The sequence below is a fragment of the Cydia strobilella genome, chromosome 12 (genome assembly GCF_947568885.1).
Source record: "Cydia strobilella chromosome 12, ilCydStro3.1, whole genome shotgun sequence".
Classification (NCBI taxonomy): Eukaryota; Metazoa; Arthropoda; class Insecta; order Lepidoptera; family Tortricidae; genus Cydia; species Cydia strobilella.
In genome coordinates, this window is record NC_086052.1 from 2838582 (window position 1) to 2860436 (window position 21855).

The window sequence follows — 21855 nt, forward strand, 5'->3', positions numbered from 1 at the left end:
GTAACTTTTTAGGGTTCCGTAGCCAAATGGCATAAAACGGAACCCTTATGGATTCGTCATATCTGTCCGTCCGTATGTCACAGCCACTTTTTTCCGAAACTATAAGAACTATACTGTTGAAACTTGGTAAGTATCTATGTATTCTGTGAACCGCATTAAGATTTTCACACAAAAAAAAAAAAAAAAACAATAAATTTGACGAGACGTGATTTTTTGCCTTTTTTGCGTAATGGTACGGAGCCCTTAGTGCGCGAGTCCGACTCGCACTTGACCTGTTTATATTGCAGGTGACTGTATATGTAATTTAGGATGCAGCCGGAAAATCGCTTAGACGAGGAGGACTCGGTTGCACTTTACATTTAAGTAGTTAGATGGCGACTCCATCGGACTTTGAAACCATTTGTTAACATCTATTAACTTTCAAAGAATAGGGTAATTCTCCTACTAGTCAAATCAGTTTCTTTTTTAGAACTATCAAAACGATTTTTTAATATGGAATTTATATGAAACATTACACAATGACGTCACTGTCAGCTCACTTACTTTTTATATTTCTATCCGATTTATTAAATATAACTTGTGTTTAAAAATAACTGCTATCTATTTTTTTCTATAGATATCTGGTGCTTTATTTCATGCATGGTGTGAAATAATTTATTTTGAATACAGTCAAATACCCTATTATTAGCGACTAAAGACGACGTCACACTTGCCCTATTCCATCGTAAAATGTTACGTGTACGCCAATGACGTATATATTCCTAATCTAATATTTCGTCCTTTTAAGGTCGTCCCATCGGTTTGCCGCTGTCACCGTCACATTTCGCAAGAAAGAACGGGAAAGATCATGCACGCCAATTGTCAATTTTGATCGAATTTTGTCGATTTTTATTTATTTTAAAAACGTTACCTTACAATATCGAAATTCGAAAGCTACCAAATTACTATTTAAGTTAAGATTGTTTTTTCTTCTTTTTTTGTTTTTGTTCACATAATAAATAACCGAGTAAAGTTTGATTAAAAGTCCGAGTTAGAGGTTACTTTGGGAATTAATTGTATCGAGCGAAGTGTCATAATTCGTGTATCGGAAGCTATGTTATTAAAGATAATATAGTCAAGAACTATATATATTTTTTCAACGTCTACGAATATCAACATCTCTCAGAAAAACATGATCATATAAGGAGATTTTTCGCCTGGCTCAGGGAACGGTCTTAACTGGCACGGATTTTTCCGAACTTTGATTAAATATTCACTAATTATTAATAATCAATATTCTGCTACGTCTTGTAAATGAATCTTTAATTAAACAAAATATGTTAAAAAGAATCTGGTTGCTTTTCTTATTCAAACCCATGTCGGCGGCGATACATAAGACTAGTAGAATTTGTAAGTAGATGTGTGGTAACCTGTTTTTTTTTTTTTTAATATAAACTGATTATATTTAATTAGCCTAAAGCTTTGTCTTTGCTTCTTCGCTTTAAATGTACGTGTATCTTTTCTTCTTTTTTTACTCTTTTCCGTGGCTATCACTAGGGTTGTCTTAGGGCCACTGCACCATCCCACTAACCCTAAAGTGGTCTACACGGTTAGTAGACCACTTAGGTTAATTCCGTTGGACAAATTTATCTTCCAAGTTCTTCTTCTTATTTGACCAACCTGAGAAATATTATGTCGCGCATTTGCAACCAATATTAAATAAAAGTGTGATATAAAAAAATAAAAGTGTGATGTTTCCATACTAATGTAGTATCCTGACCTGACGTCTGGTGACGACAGGCAGTTTATAAAACAAATCCAGTACTCTGTGATATTTTAGATGCCTTGACATTTCTTGCAACAAATATCTGAATAAGAATACAAATGTTACCCTTAAAGTAATGTTCGTAATTTGATATTTTGAATTAGTTTTTCTTGACTTTAACTGAATTAGAAATTATGCTACTTATACAGGCTGGCAAAAAAATAAGTGCATTCCCGTTGCCAGGAAGGTGTTGGGAATATACTGAGCAACTTTTACTATGGGATCAACCACGAAATCGCGAAAAAAAATTACCGTCCCATAGAAAATGGACCAGCCAAAATGTATGAAGCAGCCAAATTTTTTTTCGCGATTTCGGGGTTGGTCCCATAATAAAAGTTGCGCAGTATAATCCCAAAACCTCCGTGGCAACGGGAATGCACTTATTTTTTAGCCACCGTGTATAGCGATAAATGAAGCTTAGCAATTAACAAACACATCAACAAACAATAAAAGTCACATCTCATTAAGCCTGTAGGATTAGTAAGATAATTTTGTCCAACGCAATTACCTAATTGTCAAAGAGCCCGATTCAGATTGAACAACTTGTTATAGTTTTGATCTTGTTTTGATACGACCTTAAAGATCGCTCATTCTGATTGGTGCATGCAAAATGAAGTGAAAGTCATAGATGCGCCAAGACTATTGGAAATTCCAAATCAGGGTATCAAAACCAGTTCGAAATCATAACAAATTGTATTTAGATGCATGAAGTTCCAATATTGATACTGAAATAAGGCAAGTGCGAATCAAGTTTTCTTAAAATTAAGACTATTATCTCTATATAAATTCTTAATTTAAAGTGAATTAGTAGACTAGGTGTTACCAGAACTGATAGAATCAGAAACACGGAACTGCGCTCCAGAACTCGAGTTGTAGATGTAGGTGTCCAGACCGCTAAGTTTAAGTTGGACTGGGCTGGACATGTCTGCCGCATGCAACCTGAAAGGTGGGCTAAAATGGTTACCGAGTGGGACCCACGGAACACCGTAGATGGAGCTGGCTGGGGTGCAGGCAGGCCGAAAAGAAGATGACGGGACGACTTGGACTACTTCCGTCATAAAAAAATCTGAGTTACCCTCTAGTCGCGCCTAAAGAAGTTTTACTTCAAAAGTGAATTTGGTTGTCACTTAGTTTTAATATGAGTGAGTATTGATACTTCATGCATCTAAGGTTTATTAGAATCGATAAAATCAGACAATCTCAGTAGATGCCGCGTTTTCTTCTTCACTCTTCCTTCTTCCATACCTTGCTGGTAGAATACAACGAAATTGACTGATTGCACGTTAGTTACAGAGTGGTTCTGGAGGTGGCCGGGAACTCTGACGCGGTCATCTTGAGCGGGCTGGAGGCGGACACGCAGTACCAGGTCACTGTCGCCGCGTTGTGGGGTGGCCACAAGTATAGGAGTAGACCTATTGTCTTCCGCACGCTGGGTGAGTACCGTATTCTAAAAGAACATTGCCCCAGTATCACAGTAGTATGGAACTGCTATACTAACTAGTATAACACGTAAGGAAAGACCTAATCCCTCCTACGTGTATACGTCCAATACGGCCGGTCAACTCTACTGCCCTGAGTGTGAAAGAGTTTTTAAGAGCAAGTTTGGCCTGGCCAGCCACATAAGAGCTCATGAGAGGAAAAAGCCTTCATTGTTGAGGTCGCCGTCATCGAAATCGATGTGGAGAACTATATAGGCGCTACACGGTTAAGCCCATCACAGATGGAGCGATAATATAGTACGTAAAAGATATCGGCAGATGTCGTATCTGTCGGTATCTGCCGATATCTTTTACGTGTTATTTGACAGAGATCCACACACGAAGCTGTAATATTATATTTTGGTATGTGTCGATATCTTATCGCAAAGCATCTGCAAATGCCTTGCGATGTATCTGTAGGTATATCCCGTCTCTCTCACAATGTAGGTGCTAGACAGAGAGCGATATATATTTTGGTATCGTTGCGTGTGTGGTGCTTAGCGATACTCGCAGATATCTGTAGGTATCTGTCGGTATCTGCCGATAGCGGCCAATATATTATCGCTCAGTCTGTGAGGAGTAAGTATGTAAGTAAATATTCTTTATTACACCAAAATTATACATACATACATAGGAGCTTTATACCTAGGTGCTGTACAATACATTTTAATAGTAGTTTATGAGACTGCTACACATTACGAATGTGGGTTTAAAAAACGAGCTTAAAGTGAGTTAATAAATGAAAATAATTTAATCCTGGAGTTTCCCCAGAACACGGTACCATATCGCAATGTTGAAGATATGTAATCGTGATAAGCCATCAACACCGTAGTACGATCACAGACCTTGGATAGTTGATGCAAATGATAGTTTAATGAGTTCATGACGCATCCTTTATCTCGGAAAAAGCAATCATATCCGAATAAATATCACAGCCACTAGTTTTTTCGAAAACCTTTATCTATTATTTTCGAAACCTTTTAGACCGAGCTTTGGTTTATTATTTCGAGAAACCACCATTCGTTGGGTTAAATCTTGTTTTTTCACAATGTTTTCCTTCACCGAGAAGTGATTGATTTTGTACCGAAGGCTTGTTTCAGAAGGCCTAGCCAAAATGGCAACCGTTAATAGAAAACAAATAATGAAAACTTAAATAATGTATGGAAATAGTCACGTGACTTTTTAAAGCGTCTGTCATACCGAAACATGTTTTTTTTTCGTTTTGTATTTTTACGATTGTCATTTTGGCTACGGGGGTCCGCAGCTACGTTATACTAAACGCACCCACAGCCCCTTTGTACGAACGATTTCAAAGTTCATAACTAAATTTACGAAGGTGGCTCATTACCTTTACCTTTGTCAATGTCAGAAACGAAACGTTAGAAAGAATAAAGGCATAAGCAAATTAGGGAAGATAATTACACTTATACGGAAAACGTTAAACAGAACTGAATATTTAAATAACGTTAGAATTAGAGATGGGCCGAATATGGACTTTGCCGAATAGCAATATTCGGCCCGATAAGTCGGTTCAGATTTACAGAAAAATACAAATATGGCGAAGCATTAAAAAAATAAAGTTATTTATAACCACCCTTCCCTAATACAATTGAGGACAAAGCCCGTCATGTAACGTTGCTAATTTTGAAATGGCGTACCGAATCAGGTCAATGAACTCACACCTTACACAATACGAGAGGTCGTGTCGCTTTCGTTGTTAATATATAATACGTCTAAACGTTATATTATACATCGACGTGATTAGTATTATAATAAAATATGATTAAAGCTTTACTAAGAAGTTGAACTTGATGTCCATAATTTTTGAATATCCAGCGCGGCAATGCCGCAAGTATATTTGGCACGTTTGGACAGGGTGGGGGTCGGAATGGGGTTTATGTTTAGTATAGATAATGTGTATTTTCTAGTTAGTTTTAGTGTTTTTCTTTAGTTTTATGTGTACGTGTTTGTTTTAGTTTTTGACATTTGGTAATGGTTAAAATCTATATGTGGAATGTGTGACAAGTTATATGTTATTTGCTTATAATAAAAATAAAAATTTTCTGTATAACATTATGTAATGTAAAATTTTTGTTGACATTTCTGACGATGCGTTTTGAAATTGCATCGACTCAACGTGTGCGTTCAGAATTTTATTCGACATTATTATAAAACAAACAAATGTTTCTTATGGAATTTTAAGGTTTATGACTTAAAATCATTAAACAAAGCTACATTTTTGAATATACTATCAAAAACTAAAGACATATCTTGCTTTGGAACAAATCGCATGCGATTTTTGATACATTGCGGATTTTGATCGATCAATCCGATTTTGAATGTTGAACCTACATAGCCGGCAAGGTATCTTAGGCTTATAACGCACTGCGGTTATTTTTTTGCGGTTTCAGTCTAATTTCTTGTGGTTTCAGTATGAGTGCGTGCGTGCGCTTATGAAGCATGCCGTACGTTATACTTTTTGCGGTTCTACAATCGCAAAAAAAAACATCACAGTGCGTTCTCATCTTAAGAGGCCGTAGTCGATTTTGGAGCAAAAATGTAAAATTGATAGATTTAGTCGTTGAAATTATACACGTTTTGTTACGTAATATCTAAATAACAAGTATTGATTTCTATTAGCACGTCTTCTCATCTTGCCTTTTAATAATATGGTCGCGAGCGTGCGTCACCGGTAATGCATGAAGAGAAGGGGCAGTTTTTAAAAATTCATCAAAAAATCATGGTGGTAAATTATATAAATTGATGTATAAGAATAGTTTCAGCAAATGTTGTAGATTGTTTAAGTATCAAAATTACGTTGAAATTAAGTCGATTTTCAGAGAAATCGTCACTTGTTTTGAAGTAATTTCTGGAGAAAATTGATTTCGTCTAACTTTCATTTACACTACTTCAAAGTCATAATAATAAAAATGTAGTCTGATAAACGTCAAGTACAGGATATGTGTAATACAAAATTACCATGTTTAGCAGTCCAAACTTTACGAAATTTACAAATAAGAGCGACAAAATCAGTGCTTTACGCGCGTTTACCTAAACGTCCATCAGAAATGCAAACATTACTAATTTAGTGAGTCTGTTTTCAAAAAATTGATCTGATAAAAAGTAAGATAAGAAGACTTGCTAATAGAAACCAGTACTTGTTATTTCAATTAGGTAACAAAAGGTGTAAAATTTCACGGACTAAATCTATCAATTTTACATTTTTGCGACTAAAATCGACACCGGCCTCTTAAAATGGCTGCTACGATATTATGATTTGGAAGGCAGAAACTTCAGTTGTGAAATTGTTTTTCGGAAATCATATTATTATTTTTCAGACTCGAGTGAAAATTTTCGACATAGTTACGTAATGAGCTAATTATCGCAATAGTGCGGTATAGTAACACTATGTACTGTAAATAACTATTTTAAAATCTGCGAAGAAAATCAAACGATATATGAACGGAGACGAGAAGAAAGTTGAAGAAACCGAAGTTTAACATCTGTAGATTTTAGTCTGGCTAAAAATTAGTTTAGAAACCGCATTCGCCTATAGTGCAAATTATATGTACCTATCCCAAACCGACTTATACGGAAATTTATCTGTATAATATGGACGCCACGAAATTTCAATATCAATTAACAATGTGCCACCGCTTGGCACGTTGCTTGTGTTCAACAAACGAAGCAGGTAGTAAAGGTACCTACTTATTTAACCTTTACGTACTCCCTTCGGTCATGTTTTAATTTATCACCACTCGTAGTGAGTTTCCTACTTTCCGTACATGTAGTCTTGTATCGTAATAGTACATTACGATCCCACCAAAAACATTATCATGTAAAATGTTGCCAAGACGAAACCATCGCTTGGCTCGCACAATCAAAAAGTTATCAGATTTCTTGTAGAGCCAAGCTTCTAACTCCACAAGCTTTAACTTCACAAACTCTACACCTTAGTCTAAATATGTGGCTTGGCCGTTTAAAACTATCTAAAACTATCTAGTCTTAAAAGAGCGATGTCATGTTTCAGCCTAACCTAATTTGAGTAAATCAAGTCTTTCAAACACAGTAAAAGAGTAGGCGCAAATTCTAAATTGAAATTCCGACATACAGTTCGATGAACTAAGGCGATTAAAAGCGCGAAGTCATGTCCCACCCTAGCTTAATTCAACTGAACGGTGTCATTCTGACCCTGAGATGACACGAATAAATTACAATTACTAACGCGCAAACTCTTTATAACAAAACAACACTATCCAGTATTAAAGACGCAACGTCACATACCATCCTAGCCTAATTCGACTGAATGGTGCTACTCTCACCCTAATAAATTCTATCAAACATTTCTACGTTGAGAGTTTTGATAAGTCTAGTGATTCCTACGTTAAACAGAGATGGCGCGAAGTCTAAATTTAACAACACACTAAACTGTTTTACAAACCAAGAACGTAGGTAGTCAACCTTCACAACACTATCTGGTAAGTATTAAAACTGACATGACATGTCCCACCCTAGCCTAATTCGAGTCAATGGCGCCACTCGGGCTCTGTTCCGTGCTACGCCCCAAGTGGACATCATGCAACCCACTCGTTAACGTTTGAGCACCGTTGTCTGACAACGGCACGTTGCATACGTTTGTAGACCGTATTACCTTGAGATAGAGTTGTAAAATGAATACGTGACTTTTCAATGCATGTGGATATGTTTACTTTTTTGACTTAGCCCCGAGTAACTAATGAAGTTGAAAATTTTGAAATAATGATTGTTTAAATCGTGTAATACTATTCCTATATTAATATTGAATTTCAGTTTACTCATTACTAAAACTAGAAAAATATACTGGGCCAGCAGATTTATCTTTACAGAACTTGCGAAAAATCGCATGCGATTTAAGAGGCCGGTGTCGATTTTAGTCGCAAAAATGTAAAATTGATAGATTTAGTCCGTGAAATTTTACACCTTTTGTTACCTAATTGAAATAACAAGTACTGGTTTCTATTAGCACGTCTTCTTATCTTACTTTTTATCAGATCAATTTTTTGAAAACAGACTCACTAAATTAGTAATGTTTGCATTTCTGATGGACGTTTAGGTAAACGCGCGTAAAGCACTGATTTTGTCGCTCTTATTTGTAAATTTCGTAAAGTTTGGACTGCTAAACATGATAATTTTGTATTACACATATCCTGTACTTGACGTTTATCAGACTACATTTTTATTATTATGACTTTGAAGTAGTGTAAATGAAAGTTAGACGAAATCAATTTTCTCCAGAAATTACTTCAAAACAAGTGACGATTTCTCTGAAAATCGACTTAATTTCAACGTAATTTTGATACTTAAACAATCTACAACATTTGCTGAAACTATTCTTATACATCAATTTGTATAATTTACCACCATGATTTTTTGATGAATTTTTAAAAACTGCCCCTTCTCTTCATGCATTACCGGTGACGCACGCTCGCGACCATATTATTAAAAGGCAAGATGAGAAGACGTGCTAATAGAAATCAATACTTGTTATTTAGATATTACGTAACAAAACGTGTATAATTTCAACGACTAAATCTATCAATTTTACATTTTTGCTCCAAAATCGACTACGGCCTCTTAAGCTGCAATTTGGCGAAGTTTAATGAACCAAGAGAAATCGAATCAAAGAAGAAAGCAATATCAAAGCTCTTCGGGTCCTTGAGTGGACTTAATCAAAATCTTGACGTTGGGACACAAAATCAATAAAAAAAATCAACCAGTGTACAAAATCAATTTATGTTTGAAGTTCTATTGATAGTAAATATAGTTAAGCATGCAGTAATCTTCGCATGTATGGTGCAGAATACGATGCGAGGATTAATATCTTCGAGTATGTTATTAATATACCTATAGATACAGAGAGTGTAGATTTAGTTAAGTGATCTTTGATGGCTAAAACAATATTAGTAGGAACCTTTGTGTTGGTATGAACTTATGAACACTTTTTAGAAGAAATCTGAATAAACGTTACGTGAGTAAGTGAATTTTGTCTTTTTTTAAACAGATCAGTAAGTAAATCCAAGTAAAACGAATTAAGTTTTAAACGAATGTAACAGAAACAATATCTACAAAGTAGGTATTAATTAATTGTATACAGAAAAGTACAGATTTTATAAAAAGGTAGAAACATATACTTTATTTTAGTTATATCCGAAAATAAGGCCCAAGGTAAAGTTTACCTAAATAGGACTTATAAGGTGGCCCTGGGACAAAATAACTATTAATAAATGACTCAAAAACGCAGAATAAGAATGCGTAGGCTATGCGACTTTTAAGAAAACTAAGTATAAAAGATTTCACACATGAGTCAATTTTCTCATTTTATTGAAAGTTTATTAAATACAATACAGAAAGTGCGCGAGGTGCGCTGCCAGTAATCTCAAATCAAATAAATAGATAAGAAAGAAAAAAGTTCGAATAGCGTTCCTAGTGTGTGTAAGTTGCCGGCTCAGCTGGTGTGTCGCTTTTTAGGGTTACTAAGACTTCACTGTCCGTCTGTCTGTCCGTCTATCACCAGGCTGTATCTCATGAACCATGATAGCTAGACAGTTGAAATTTTCACAGATGATGTATTTATGTTGCCTCTTTAACAACAAATACTAAAAACAGAATAAAATAAATATTTAAGTGGGACTCCCATATAAGAAACGTGATTTTTTTGGCGTTTTTTTGCGTAATGGTACAGAACCCTTCGTGCGCGAGTCCGACTCGCACTTGGCCGGTTCTTTTGCTTTGTGTCAACTGCCGTATGTTTACGAACATAACTGTGTGCCTACACTTTATACTGCACTACGTACCAGCGAAAGTCCCGTTTCACTTTTCACTTCGCCGTTCTATTTGGGCGGCAAGTTGGCATCAATCCAGCCGGTTCATTTGCCCGCTCCGTCTGATCTTCCGGATGCATGCAAGTACATTCTAAAGTAGTGAGTATTCTGCTTGTTTATAAATATCAGGGGCCGTAGCCAAGATGTCAATCGTATGTTGACAAACGCCAAAGTAAAAAATTATGGGGATAATAGACGCAAAAAAAATTGACGACATGATTTCATTACATTATTCACGTAAGTTTTATTTGCCGGGAAAACAGAGATGGCGGAAATAAAGTATTGTGTTAAAAATACGAAACATAATCATTATTTGTGTAGGGTAGATGAGTAGATTTTTAGAATTTTAGAAAAAGGTTTGTTCATAACACAATCCAATGGGCTTATAACCAAATGCTATCTACTAGCAAGGTACCTACATTTCTTTAAAAACGAAATAAATATTCTCAAATATTGCACGCGCATACCCTTCTAACTGTAAAAATAAAATATTTATTTATTTCTTTATTTAATCTTTATTGCACAAAAGAAAATACAATCGTACAAAAGGCGGACTTAATGCTATGAGGCATTCTCTACCAGTCAACCTTCGGGCAAAGCAGATAATTTGTAGGCGGTGCAACATAGTGATTACATATATACAAGTATAGTTAAATAATGGATAGGCATAGACATACATACATATATCTGTATATATAATAATCATATAAATACATACAATATACATACATACAAATACATAAGATATCAGATGAAACTTTCAAAACAGAAACACTAAGAATTCATCGTTCTGCCAGCAAAGTACTCACGTAAGGATTTTTTAAATGCAAATCTATTCGGACACTGTCTAATTTTAACAGGGAGACTAGTAGTAGTAGGAAGTAGTTACAGGCGGTTAAACATAGTGTTTCAAACGTCCCCGTCCTACCCTACGAGCGAAATTCACGATAACTGAATGACATCAGTTAGAATGTCTGATGTCTTTCTGATGTTAGTGTACATACATTCGAATTGACATGATTGTCGTTAATTTCTTCATAACTGTGTCATGCAAAAATATTGTGTTTACTCGTTTATTTTTAGAATCGGTGTCAGTTTGAATGACATGATGTCTTAATAAATTCTTTTTGTAATTTATTTGGGTGTCGGTCAAGAAATCTCGCTAATCTTGGACGCCATTTATCGGAAATTAACTGATTCGCCAAAATGGAAATGTTATATTGTGGTACTTGAAACTGGAAGTATTTTGTTTCTCATTTACTGCATATTTTATTTGTCGTCTTCGTGCTAAGTTGAAGGAAGAATCATTCTGATGGAAGAATCATGTAGTTTCGAATTTGCCTGTAAATTTGACGTTTTCAACTAAAAGGTACCACATTGTCGGTTGTCGATAAGGTTGATTTCAAATTGAAGCTACTGGCACAAATAAAAGCTTTGTCTATGTTCAGAGACATCAATATAAATAAATATACATACATACATACATACATACATACATATAATCACGCCTATTTCCCGGAGGGGTAGGCAGAGATCACGGATTTCCACTTGCTACGATCCTGGCATACCTCTTTCACTTCCTTCACTTTCATAACTTTCCTCATACACGCTCGCCGGTTTAGGGTGCTCTTGACCTGGCCTTTCTTCAGGATTTCCCCGATCTGATCAGAGAAAGTCCGCCGAGGTCTGCCCCTACCTTTTGGTTGAAAATGGCACATAATATACCTATATTTACCACTTGTTTCTAGTGTAGCAATTAAGTTATCAGACTGACTGAAACGCAAACACGGTGATATCGACGTTGCTTCCACATACCTCTAATTTAATTTGAATCTGTTTAGGGCAGGCGGACTTATGGCTAAACAGCGATCTCTTCCAAACAACCTTCAGATAGTGAAAAGGCGAAACAAATTCGTTAACAATAAAAAATAAAAATAAATTTATGGTTTGCAAGGAACGATACGATACTGGTTAAACTCAGATGTTTTTAAAAGACAACAATACTATGTCGTTCTATCTTGCTTCGACATTTTCAACTTGTTAGTTTCGTTCCACAAGAAAGAACGAAGAACGAATTTGGCATAATCTGGATTTTGATATTTATTTTCTGTCGACAGAGCCGCCGCGGACATCACCGCAGCAGGACGGGGGGTTGGCTGGCACGGCGAGGTCTTCAGTGAGCCCGCCCGATCCCTCACCCACCTTCCCTACGGTACGTCTAATATCATGTCCTCAGAGCCGCCACGGACATCACCGCAGCAGGACGGGAGCCTGGCTGGTACGGGGAGGTTTTTGGTGGGCCCGCCTGATCCCTCACCCACCTTCCCTACGGTACTCATGTCCTCAGAGCTGCCGCGGACGTCGCCACAGCAGGACCGGGGCCTGGCAGGTACGGGGAGGTTTTCGGTGGGCCCGCCTGATCCCTCACCCACCTTCCCTACGGTATTCATGTCCTCAGAGCTGCCGCGGACGTCGCCGCAGCAGGAAGGGAGGTTGTCTGGCATGGCGAGGTTTTCAGTGGGCCCGCCCGATCCCTCACCCACCTTCCTTACGGCATGTGTAGACATATCATTAGGATCTGATATGAAAAATGAACTTAAGTGTAGCCGAACGAAGTGTAGAAGAACTGCTTGGGAGGTACGGCAAAGTCTTTGATAAATAATAAAACCTTAAAAATATGGCTCGTTTAATAAAAAATAATAGTAATTTGTGTCCGCCTACAGTCTCAGACCATTAGAAATAGATTATTGGGCAATGACGCTGCTGTTGGCATTCATAGTGCGACGCTCAAAATATGTCTGACATTTAACCAAATACGAAATACTTTTTTTGACTATTTATTTAATAAAATAATGTTTGCGGAACAGTGTTTTAGTCGGAGATTAAGTTTTTGGTACTTATGGAAAATGTATGTTAAATAATTTACCTGAAATTTTGTGATTTATACAAAAACATCTGACAGTAAATTTATCTTTGTACCCTATACACAAATAAAAATTGTCCAGCTTATACCATGTGCAAATTTAATTTGATGCTGACTCTACCTTCAAAATTGAGAAAACTTCTAAGAAATATAATTACGAGTATGGACATGTTTCAAAACGGTCTTGTTTACATAGGTACAAGATTTGGTAAATAAAAAGATATTTATTTAGCCATTTTTCATTATTATTCTTCGGCCCTCGATTGCTTATTTCAAGTAAGAAAGAATAATTAATAGGCTTTGTAAAATATTCCGATTCCGCTTATGTTTCAGCTAAATTATTTTATAATTACGTTTGCCTTTGTATACAATAAAGTATGCTGTAAATTCCCGTTGTGATCTCAACATATTGAAGAAATAAACAGAAGATTTTGAAGAACTTAGCTCATGTACTAGAGGCGACGCGACGAAATCGCGGAGCGAGTCACGTCTGACTTTACGCAAACGCGTACATCACGTCACGCTATTTAATGAATTTACACTAGGCTAGGGGTACAGATAATTTTTCTCTATTATTTTACTGCGATAATGGCACGGCAACGTCTTTGGACAATTCTATGAACGTTTGTCTGACATACATACATACATATAATCACGCCTATTTCCCGAAGGGGTAGGCAGAGACCACACGGATTTCCACTTGCTACGATCCTGACATACCTCTTTCGCTTCCTTCACTTTCATAACATTACTCATACACGCTCGCCGGTTTAGGGTGCTCTTGACCTGGCCTTTCTTCAGGATTTCCCCCATCTGATCAGAGAAAGTCCACCTAGGTCTGCCCCTTCCAACTCCCGTCTGTCCGTTTGTCTGACAATCGACTAAAATAGACTTTTGAACGTTAGCAACGAAGTTTTATAAGTAAAAGTGGACCATGCGATATTACAATGACTAAACTGTACGTTTCTTTACACAGATACGAGGGGTAGAAATCGGCATAGTAGTGCTGGTCCTTCTGGTGTGGATCGGCGCCATTGCACTGTTCTTCAACCGCTGGGGCAAGATCCGAATGCTTCTGCCGTATCAGCCCGACTATAAGCAGGAGCAGTTGAAGGTACATCACTAGTTGTTGCTTACGCTTCGGCCACGAAACGCACGCTTGACGCTGACGCCAACCGCGATACATTGGTTAAAACAAATATGGCGGTCGGCGGCGGCGTCAGTTGAGTGTGCACGCTCGGAGCGTTCGAGCGTTCGTTCGTGTGGTGCTTATGTTAGAGTGATAGTACGGTCAGGCCGCGGACAAAACGCAAGCGGCGCGCGGCAAATCAATACCATTCATACATTGCGCTTGATCAAATGTATGAGCGGCCGTGATTTGCTGCTCGCCGCGCCACGCGCCACTGCCGTTTGTCTAGTTCGCGGCTTCATGGTCTTTAGTTGTTGAGCCATTTAGTTTAACTAACTTAAGTTTTCTATGAAATGTTCAATGTAAAGAATCCCCTAAATAGCTTAACAAATAAAGTCTCTGTCTCGATTTTGGAACCCTTTAAAATATATGCTTGGTTTTATATTTAAATTTAAAGGTTTATTTTTAACTCAGCCTTAATTTTAAATGCTTTGATAATAAATATTATGTAAGATTAATCAAAAAAGACATGGTTTTAATTAAATACTTAAGTAGTTAAATTTTTCTTCGTGTTAATGATTTTTTTAATATTTAATTTGTGTGTTTTAGTGTTTTTTAGTATTTCATGATAATTTTATTATTAACCTAAGCCTAACCTTTTTTTACCGCAAGAACTGACTTTTATTGATTGGTTGTTAGGTAAATACTCTTTCGTTTGTTTGGTTTAGTTTATTTTTGTTTATTTCGCTATAATATGCACAATTCACGTAACTATAATATTAGTTGTGTTTTCTCACATAGTTGGTGCAATCAGCAAGTTACTCTTAGAAAATGCTCAAAGATATCTGCACACTAGTAATTGTCAGAGCCGTGTAGGTAATTTTGAGCGTAGCTGTAGCTACCATGGTCTCTTATTGTACTGATGAATAAACAGTCACGTTAGCTTCAAACAGTGAACGAAAATAGCTACGACCTCTGACCTATAAAAGCAGACAGACGAGTGGAAATTATTGATCAATGTGGAATTATCAAGTCTCATTTAATATTTTGTAAATAATATAATAATATTTAAATTTTGTAAATAATATAATAAAATAATAATTAATGTGCAGCTCGATATAAGATTACATTTTGTTTTAATTCACCAACAGAAACGACTTTCTTATATCAGTGTTTTTTAATTAGGTATTTGGTTACTTGTTCGAAAAAAAGGGTTGTTTTTTTTATCGTACCATGCTTTTTGACAGGTGTCACAGTGTCATTTACCAACTTCGCTATAGGACTATGGTGTGTTACAATACCCAGAAGAAAATACCCCTACATATAAGCTAACCTTTGTATTACTCCATAACTCATATCCTTGTAGGTCAAAGGTTTTAGTTTAAAAGAAAATCCGTAGAAGAAAATTATGTGCTTAACGTAGGCAAATAGGCAGCTTGAAGGTTGCATATTTTATGCTTCTGTAGGCTTTAAGTAGGTTGAGCTAGAATATGTTAGTGGTCCTAGTTGAGTATTCGATACCCAGTTTGCTCATTGACTCCTTGACTCCTTTTAAAGTTGTAATGTATTCATGTATGTCGGCATTTTCAGAAAAAAGTGTACCTTTAATTATAAAAAGAAAACAAATTTTTAGGTTATTTCTACTCAGAATCACGAGATTTAAAAAAGTAATAAGTATCCGAAGAAAATTGCCAGCTCTGTAACGCATTTTCACATACATTTTGTATGGACCATCGACCGTCACACACAAGATTTGTATGAAAAACTGGGGACACTTTTTTTTTTCACAAATTTACATATCTGAAAACTCTCAGATATGTAAATTTGTGTACCTAATCTAAATTTCATTGTAACGTTGACAACCCTAACAATAATTATAGTTTCATGGACCTTCAATTTTAAATCAATGACAATTTTTAAAAGCCCTGATTTTTTACAGTTTACCTAAACCGCTTTTCTATGGGTTTTTGAAACTAAAATTTCTCGACAATTTTACCCACTTTCTGCTACTGATACATCTACAGCTTCCTCTATTTATATAGTAACCTTTATATTTAAGTATTAATTGATTTTCTTTATCAGGTGCCAGGCAGCAGCGCACTTGCAGCAGCGGCAGCAGGCGGACAGTGTGCCCATTCTGCACCATCAGCCTGTTCGGTAACTAAATCACCTTATACGAGACTACAGAACAATAACCAACCTTCTTCCAACCACACACGGTTCAAATTAAAATGACGAGTGCACTAATTATACGTATTAAGAATTCTGTATGCTATGCGAGCTTTACAAATTGTGGACTGTTTGAAACTGTATTTTGTAATTTTGCGGTTTGTAGAAATGTGGCTTGAAATTAAGATTGCACCGGTTTAAGTTGACATTGGCTTGTATTTCGTGTATATCATTTCTAAACTGTACTTTGTTCACTACGAACCCTTGAGGTAACTTAAAGCATACATAAGCATGTTATTTAGTAGAAAGTATCGCATTTTTTCTGCTTATTCGTAAATTTTCATTCTTATTTCATAATATAATGGCTGCCAAACCCTTTTAAGCAAGAAGCTACATTTTAAGTATTATCGCCGCTTAGATGTGAATTTTGAGACCGTAATTTCAATACTTTTTTTTAAGTACGTTATTATTCGGCACGTGTATTGAAATAATGAGGCCTATGGTATAAAGCCTGTAAACTACAATACAGGTTTTTGTATCTTCTCGGCTCTTTTTATTGGCTTTTTCCGCTTGTATTTTAAGTTTCTTCAAAACGTTTTCCAGCTCTCAAATATTTATTCTAAACGGCGCGGCATTCAACTAAATACATTATTTTCAAACATGTCCAGATCATGTTAAGCTAAAGCGGTTAATTTCAAGCACAGCTAACTAGTTAACAGACGTTTATAAAGATAAACAAGTTGCAAGTTTATTTCGTTTATAAACAAGTTGGTTAAGTTCTGTGGTCTCGTCAAAATCATAATTTATACATTTCCATTTTGTGACGTCGCTCGTACCCACACTAGAGTAACTGAAATGCCACGGTCGTGCCACCCTAATATTAATCCTAGCTTCCCCTTCTGTATTTAGAACTTAAATTAGTTAGTTATTATTTAGGTAGCATAAATTTTTAGGTTCCATATATCTTCTATATTATGTAGATTAGATTTTTACTCTCTTTACCAATTATGAGAAAATGTTATACTTAGTATAAAGGCTGTTGTAATATGAATTCAAAGGAATTTTACCTAATTAAATATTTACAGTAAAAGCGAAATACTGCTCACACGCTACAGGATTGTTATTCTCAAGTCTGTTAGGATAAGATGGAATTAGGTCAAAACCAGAGGATTCTTTCTAAACTATACTTTTGATTGCTGTACGGCTACCATCAGTACTGGTGACACATTCATCCTGCCGAGTAAAGGGGCCCACTGACTATCAGTCCGCCGGACGATATCGGCCTGTCAGTTGTTCGGAACTGTCAAATTTTTGTTCTAACTGACAGGCCGATATCGTCCGGCGGACTGATAGTCAGTGGGCCCCTTTAGTGACAGAATTTGATTCTTCAGGATAGATAATTGGACTAAACAAGTTGTTTGTGAATGCAAGCTTAAAGTATTTAATAATTTGGTCGACAACTTTAAGAAAAGTACCTAAAAGAAGAAATACAAATTATAAACGCCATCGTGTTTTTTTTTTTAATAAATAATAGTTAAAAATCGTACGCAAAAACAGATTGAAATTTATTGTCATTCTTAAATAGTTAGGTAAATACCTACTCGTAAAGCCATTAAAGTAACTTCTAAAACAAAATCCTTCGTCCCTTTACAAAGTATTAAAAAAACAAGAGTACAGAAAATAACAAAATAAGTTTACCTACCTTATACTTGCGGTTCTCTTAACTCGGGTCTCGGGTAAATAAAGTTTAACCTAATACAACTAATATTACAGCGGGCGGAGCGGCGGAAAGCGCCGAAATTTTAAAACGTAATAAATATAAGAGCCTCGGTAGTGAGTATCATTTCGTTCCATTTGGAGTTGAAACTCTAGGTCCATGGGGTCCCAGCGCGCATAAGTTGTTTGCAGAAATCGCGAAGCGTCTGGTTGACGTAACTGGTGACCGAAGAGCTGGCGGCTTTCTCGCACAACGTATCAGCATTGCGATACAGCGGGGAAATGCCGCCAGCATCCTTGGTACAATGCCTCAAGGGCCTATTTTAGATTTAAGCTAGTTATTAATTTCGTTTACGTAGTACCACTGTATATATCTTGTATGTAAATTAAAAAAAAATTACAATATCTACAACTTTAAGGGGGCGATATCGGCCTGTCAGTTAGAACAAAAATTTGACAGTTCCGAACAACTGACAGGCCGATATCGTCCGGCGGACTAATAATCAGTGGGCTCCTTAACAACAAAATAAAGAAAATAAATTAAAATAAATTAATAAAATAAAAAATCTACTTATATTTTGTTGTTAATTGTGTGTTTGTTTCTGTTTTAGCTATTTATTCCAGTTGTTATAGTTGAAGTAGGTAGTTTATAAATAACGGAATTGGAGTATTTTTACTTGTATTTCAAATACTAAATACTTATACTAACTTCAAATAAGTAGGTGAAGACTTTTTTTAATGTTACCAATAAAATTATGTATTTATTTTGCATCGCGGCATCATTTAGAGCGTTTTTACATTATCCGATCCGATATCGGATGTCGGAAGGAAGTAAAATGTAAGATATAAGTGTTTCTGTGTTATTATTTATGCATTTAATAAATCATTATTACTAAACTCCTGCAGCTGTTTTTGTCATTAGGCGCCTTCCGACATCCGATATCGGAAAGGCGCTGCCGATAAATTCAGCCATGTCGAAGCCCCCGTCAGCTGTCGGACCGAAAATATTTGTTTGTGTGCGTATGTGTAGGCATAATGCTTGTTGTAATGTGCTTAACCGCTAAAGACGGCGCCCGGGCGTGCCCCCTCGGTCTGACTTCGCGAATGTATGTAGGATCCTACATCCGATATCGGATCGAACAATGTGAAAACGCTCTTATTTTAACTTTACTGTGGAATGATCGGATCGGATCGGATCATTAACAACTCTATAAATTGAATAAGTTGTTTGTTTTAATTAGGTGTCTAGTTACGGGAACTTTAATAATACGCTTCAGTTAAAAACAGCAGTTGAAAATGAATTTGAAGCTAATATTTCAGTAAAATGTACTAGATTTTCGCTTCATGCAATAAAACTTTGAATTTAAACAAACTAGAGCTAGACACGGGTAAACAAAGAAAAGCGAAACAGAAAGAAAGTTTAATTCAAATTATTTGTGGAATTATTATTCGTATCCAGAGACAAATTAATAATAAGGACTGTCAATATCCAGACACAATCTTTAGACCCATATTTTGAATTGATTATGTGTGGTGTGAAGTCTGTAGTGGGGATATTATTGTGACAACGCCAAAGTTAGCCGTGAAAATAATGTGAAATTTCGAGGGACTAAATCTTTATACTGTTTGACATATGGTATTGCCAAATAAAAATGTCATCCATAGTCCCGCCTGCTTTATGTATGGCGTTATTCTTTTTAATCGTTTGTCTTTGTCTTTTTGACATCTGTTTGTTAGAAAGGGATAAAATATAAATTAATTAATTAAAGCTTGAAAGTTTTTATGAATCATTATTCAGTCAATATGATTCCTTATTTAGTTATGTTAATAGCTCCTATATAACGCCATCTAGGGATTTAACTCCCATAGAGCACAATTATATGATGTCTTAGCAAGCAACTAACAGAAGCATACGAAACTAAGCCCCCACTAATGTAGCGTCATCAAAAAATAAGCAATGTCCAAAAAAGGACAGTTTTCATATTAAAGGAGCAAACGAACTTTGTAAATGTGGCTAAAACTACGTTTTTTTTTTAGTGTTTACTGATTTCAGCATGTCATTTAATTACCAAAATATGTATCCATTAACAAACCATTTTTTTATCAGTATTCTCAGAACTAGCATTCGTAAGTAAGTAAATATTCTTTATTGTGCACCATACAGTTAAAAACACACAGAAAAGGATTAAACTATAGTCTGCTTTATAACTATGAATGAAAAAGTTATCAACGCTCATTTGTTTCTTGCATAAAATATACTAAAAAAAAGACCGGTCAAGTGCGAGTCGGACTCGCCCACCGAGGGTTCCGTACTTTTTAGTAATTGTTGTTATAGCGGCACCAGAAATACATCATCTGTGAAAATTTCAACTGTCTAGCTATCACGGTTCATGAGATACAGCCTGGTGACAGACAGACAGACAGACGGACAGCGGAGTCTTAGTAATAGGGTCCCGTTTTTACCCTTTGGGTGCGGAACTCTAAAAACTAGCGACCCGCCTCGGCTTTGCACGGGTAAACAAATTATAGACTCAAACCTTCCTCAAAAATAACCCTTTTAATAGGTGAAAATCGAATGGAAATTCGTTCTGTAGTTTTTGAGTTTATATCGAACATACAGACAGACAGACGCGGTGGGGGACTTTGTTTCATAAGATGTAGTGAAAAACAGACTATAAAAATCTAAATAATAATATATTTCTCCTAAATCCAATCCATAGGTGTTTTTTCAAACACTCATAATTAAGAACGCATCATATGTATATCCGTCAGCAATATTGTCTTCAGTTACCGCGATAGTTACTCATGAAATAAAACTATGAAAACTGATTATATCGCGTAAAATGAATTTCATCCAGACTTTTTGAACCTTTTACAGCGTTCGTGGTCAACGGGTGACAACGCTATAAAGGGTTCGAAACGTTGGGATGAATTATAAATTCATTATACGTGATATGATCCGTTTCTAGTTTTATTTCATGTATAATGTCAGTCTTAATTATTTACGTGTCCCCGGTTAAAAGTATTCAAAGTGTGAAACTAATTTATGGGTAGGTAAGCCATGGCCAGGATTACCATGACCTTCTGCTTGCTGCAATGCGGTAGAAGGAATCACGCCAAGGCACTTGACTGTTTACTGCACTCTTGTCTTTTACCTTGAAGCCAATTCGAACACAATACATTTTGACATCAAAAAGATATCATTTGCGCATGCATTTCACTCGTACTTGTCCATACATGTGTAGGCAGGAGCGATCACGGGCTAATGATAGTCCAATAACAGCGTTTTGATGTCAAAATGTAACCTTGAATTGACCTCGAGACAGGGGTCGGAAACTGGTATTTGCTCCATACAAAAATACCGGTATTATTACGTTCTTTTTCGTTCTTTTGTTTATAATTTCATTTTTAATGGGACGTTTTAATAATGCAAAATTGTTTCCTAAATACATGATTCAGTCCTAAGTAATGAGCATAAAAAATTTAAAAATATTGGGCTATTTCGGGGTTTTAAAAAAATACCGGTTCCGAGCCCTGCCTCGAGATAAAAAGCAAGGCGAATTTTTATATATTATGCTGTTTTTGTTTATTTTTTAAACCTTTTTTTATTAGTCATAAAATACCATTTTATTTGGTGGTGTGCTTAAAAGTTTAATTTATTATATTTTGTCGGTTTGCCTTTTTAAACGTAATGGCTTCTCGACACGATGGCCCAGCGCAGGCCAGTCCAAGGGACGCATTTATGCGTTAGAGGGAGCAAGTGATATTGCTATCTC

General features: G+C 36.1%; 1 protein-coding gene across 2 annotated transcripts in view; it reads left to right on the forward strand.

Annotated features, from left to right (window-relative positions):
* The window catches only part of LOC134745941 (fibronectin type III domain-containing protein 5), a 146109-nt gene that overhangs the window by 87426 nt on the left and 36828 nt on the right, over positions 1-21855 (forward strand). The window contains exons 4-7 of one of the 2 annotated variants that reach the window (XM_063680082.1): positions 3092-3237; positions 12260-12354; positions 14042-14179; positions 16277-16351. In XM_063680082.1, coding sequence (XP_063536152.1) covers positions 3092-3237; positions 12260-12354; positions 14042-14179; positions 16277-16351 — 454 coding nt within the window. The remainder of the gene's footprint in view (positions 1-3091; positions 3238-12259; positions 12355-14041; positions 14180-16276; positions 16352-21855) is intronic. The other variant, XM_063680083.1, reaches the window with a different exon arrangement.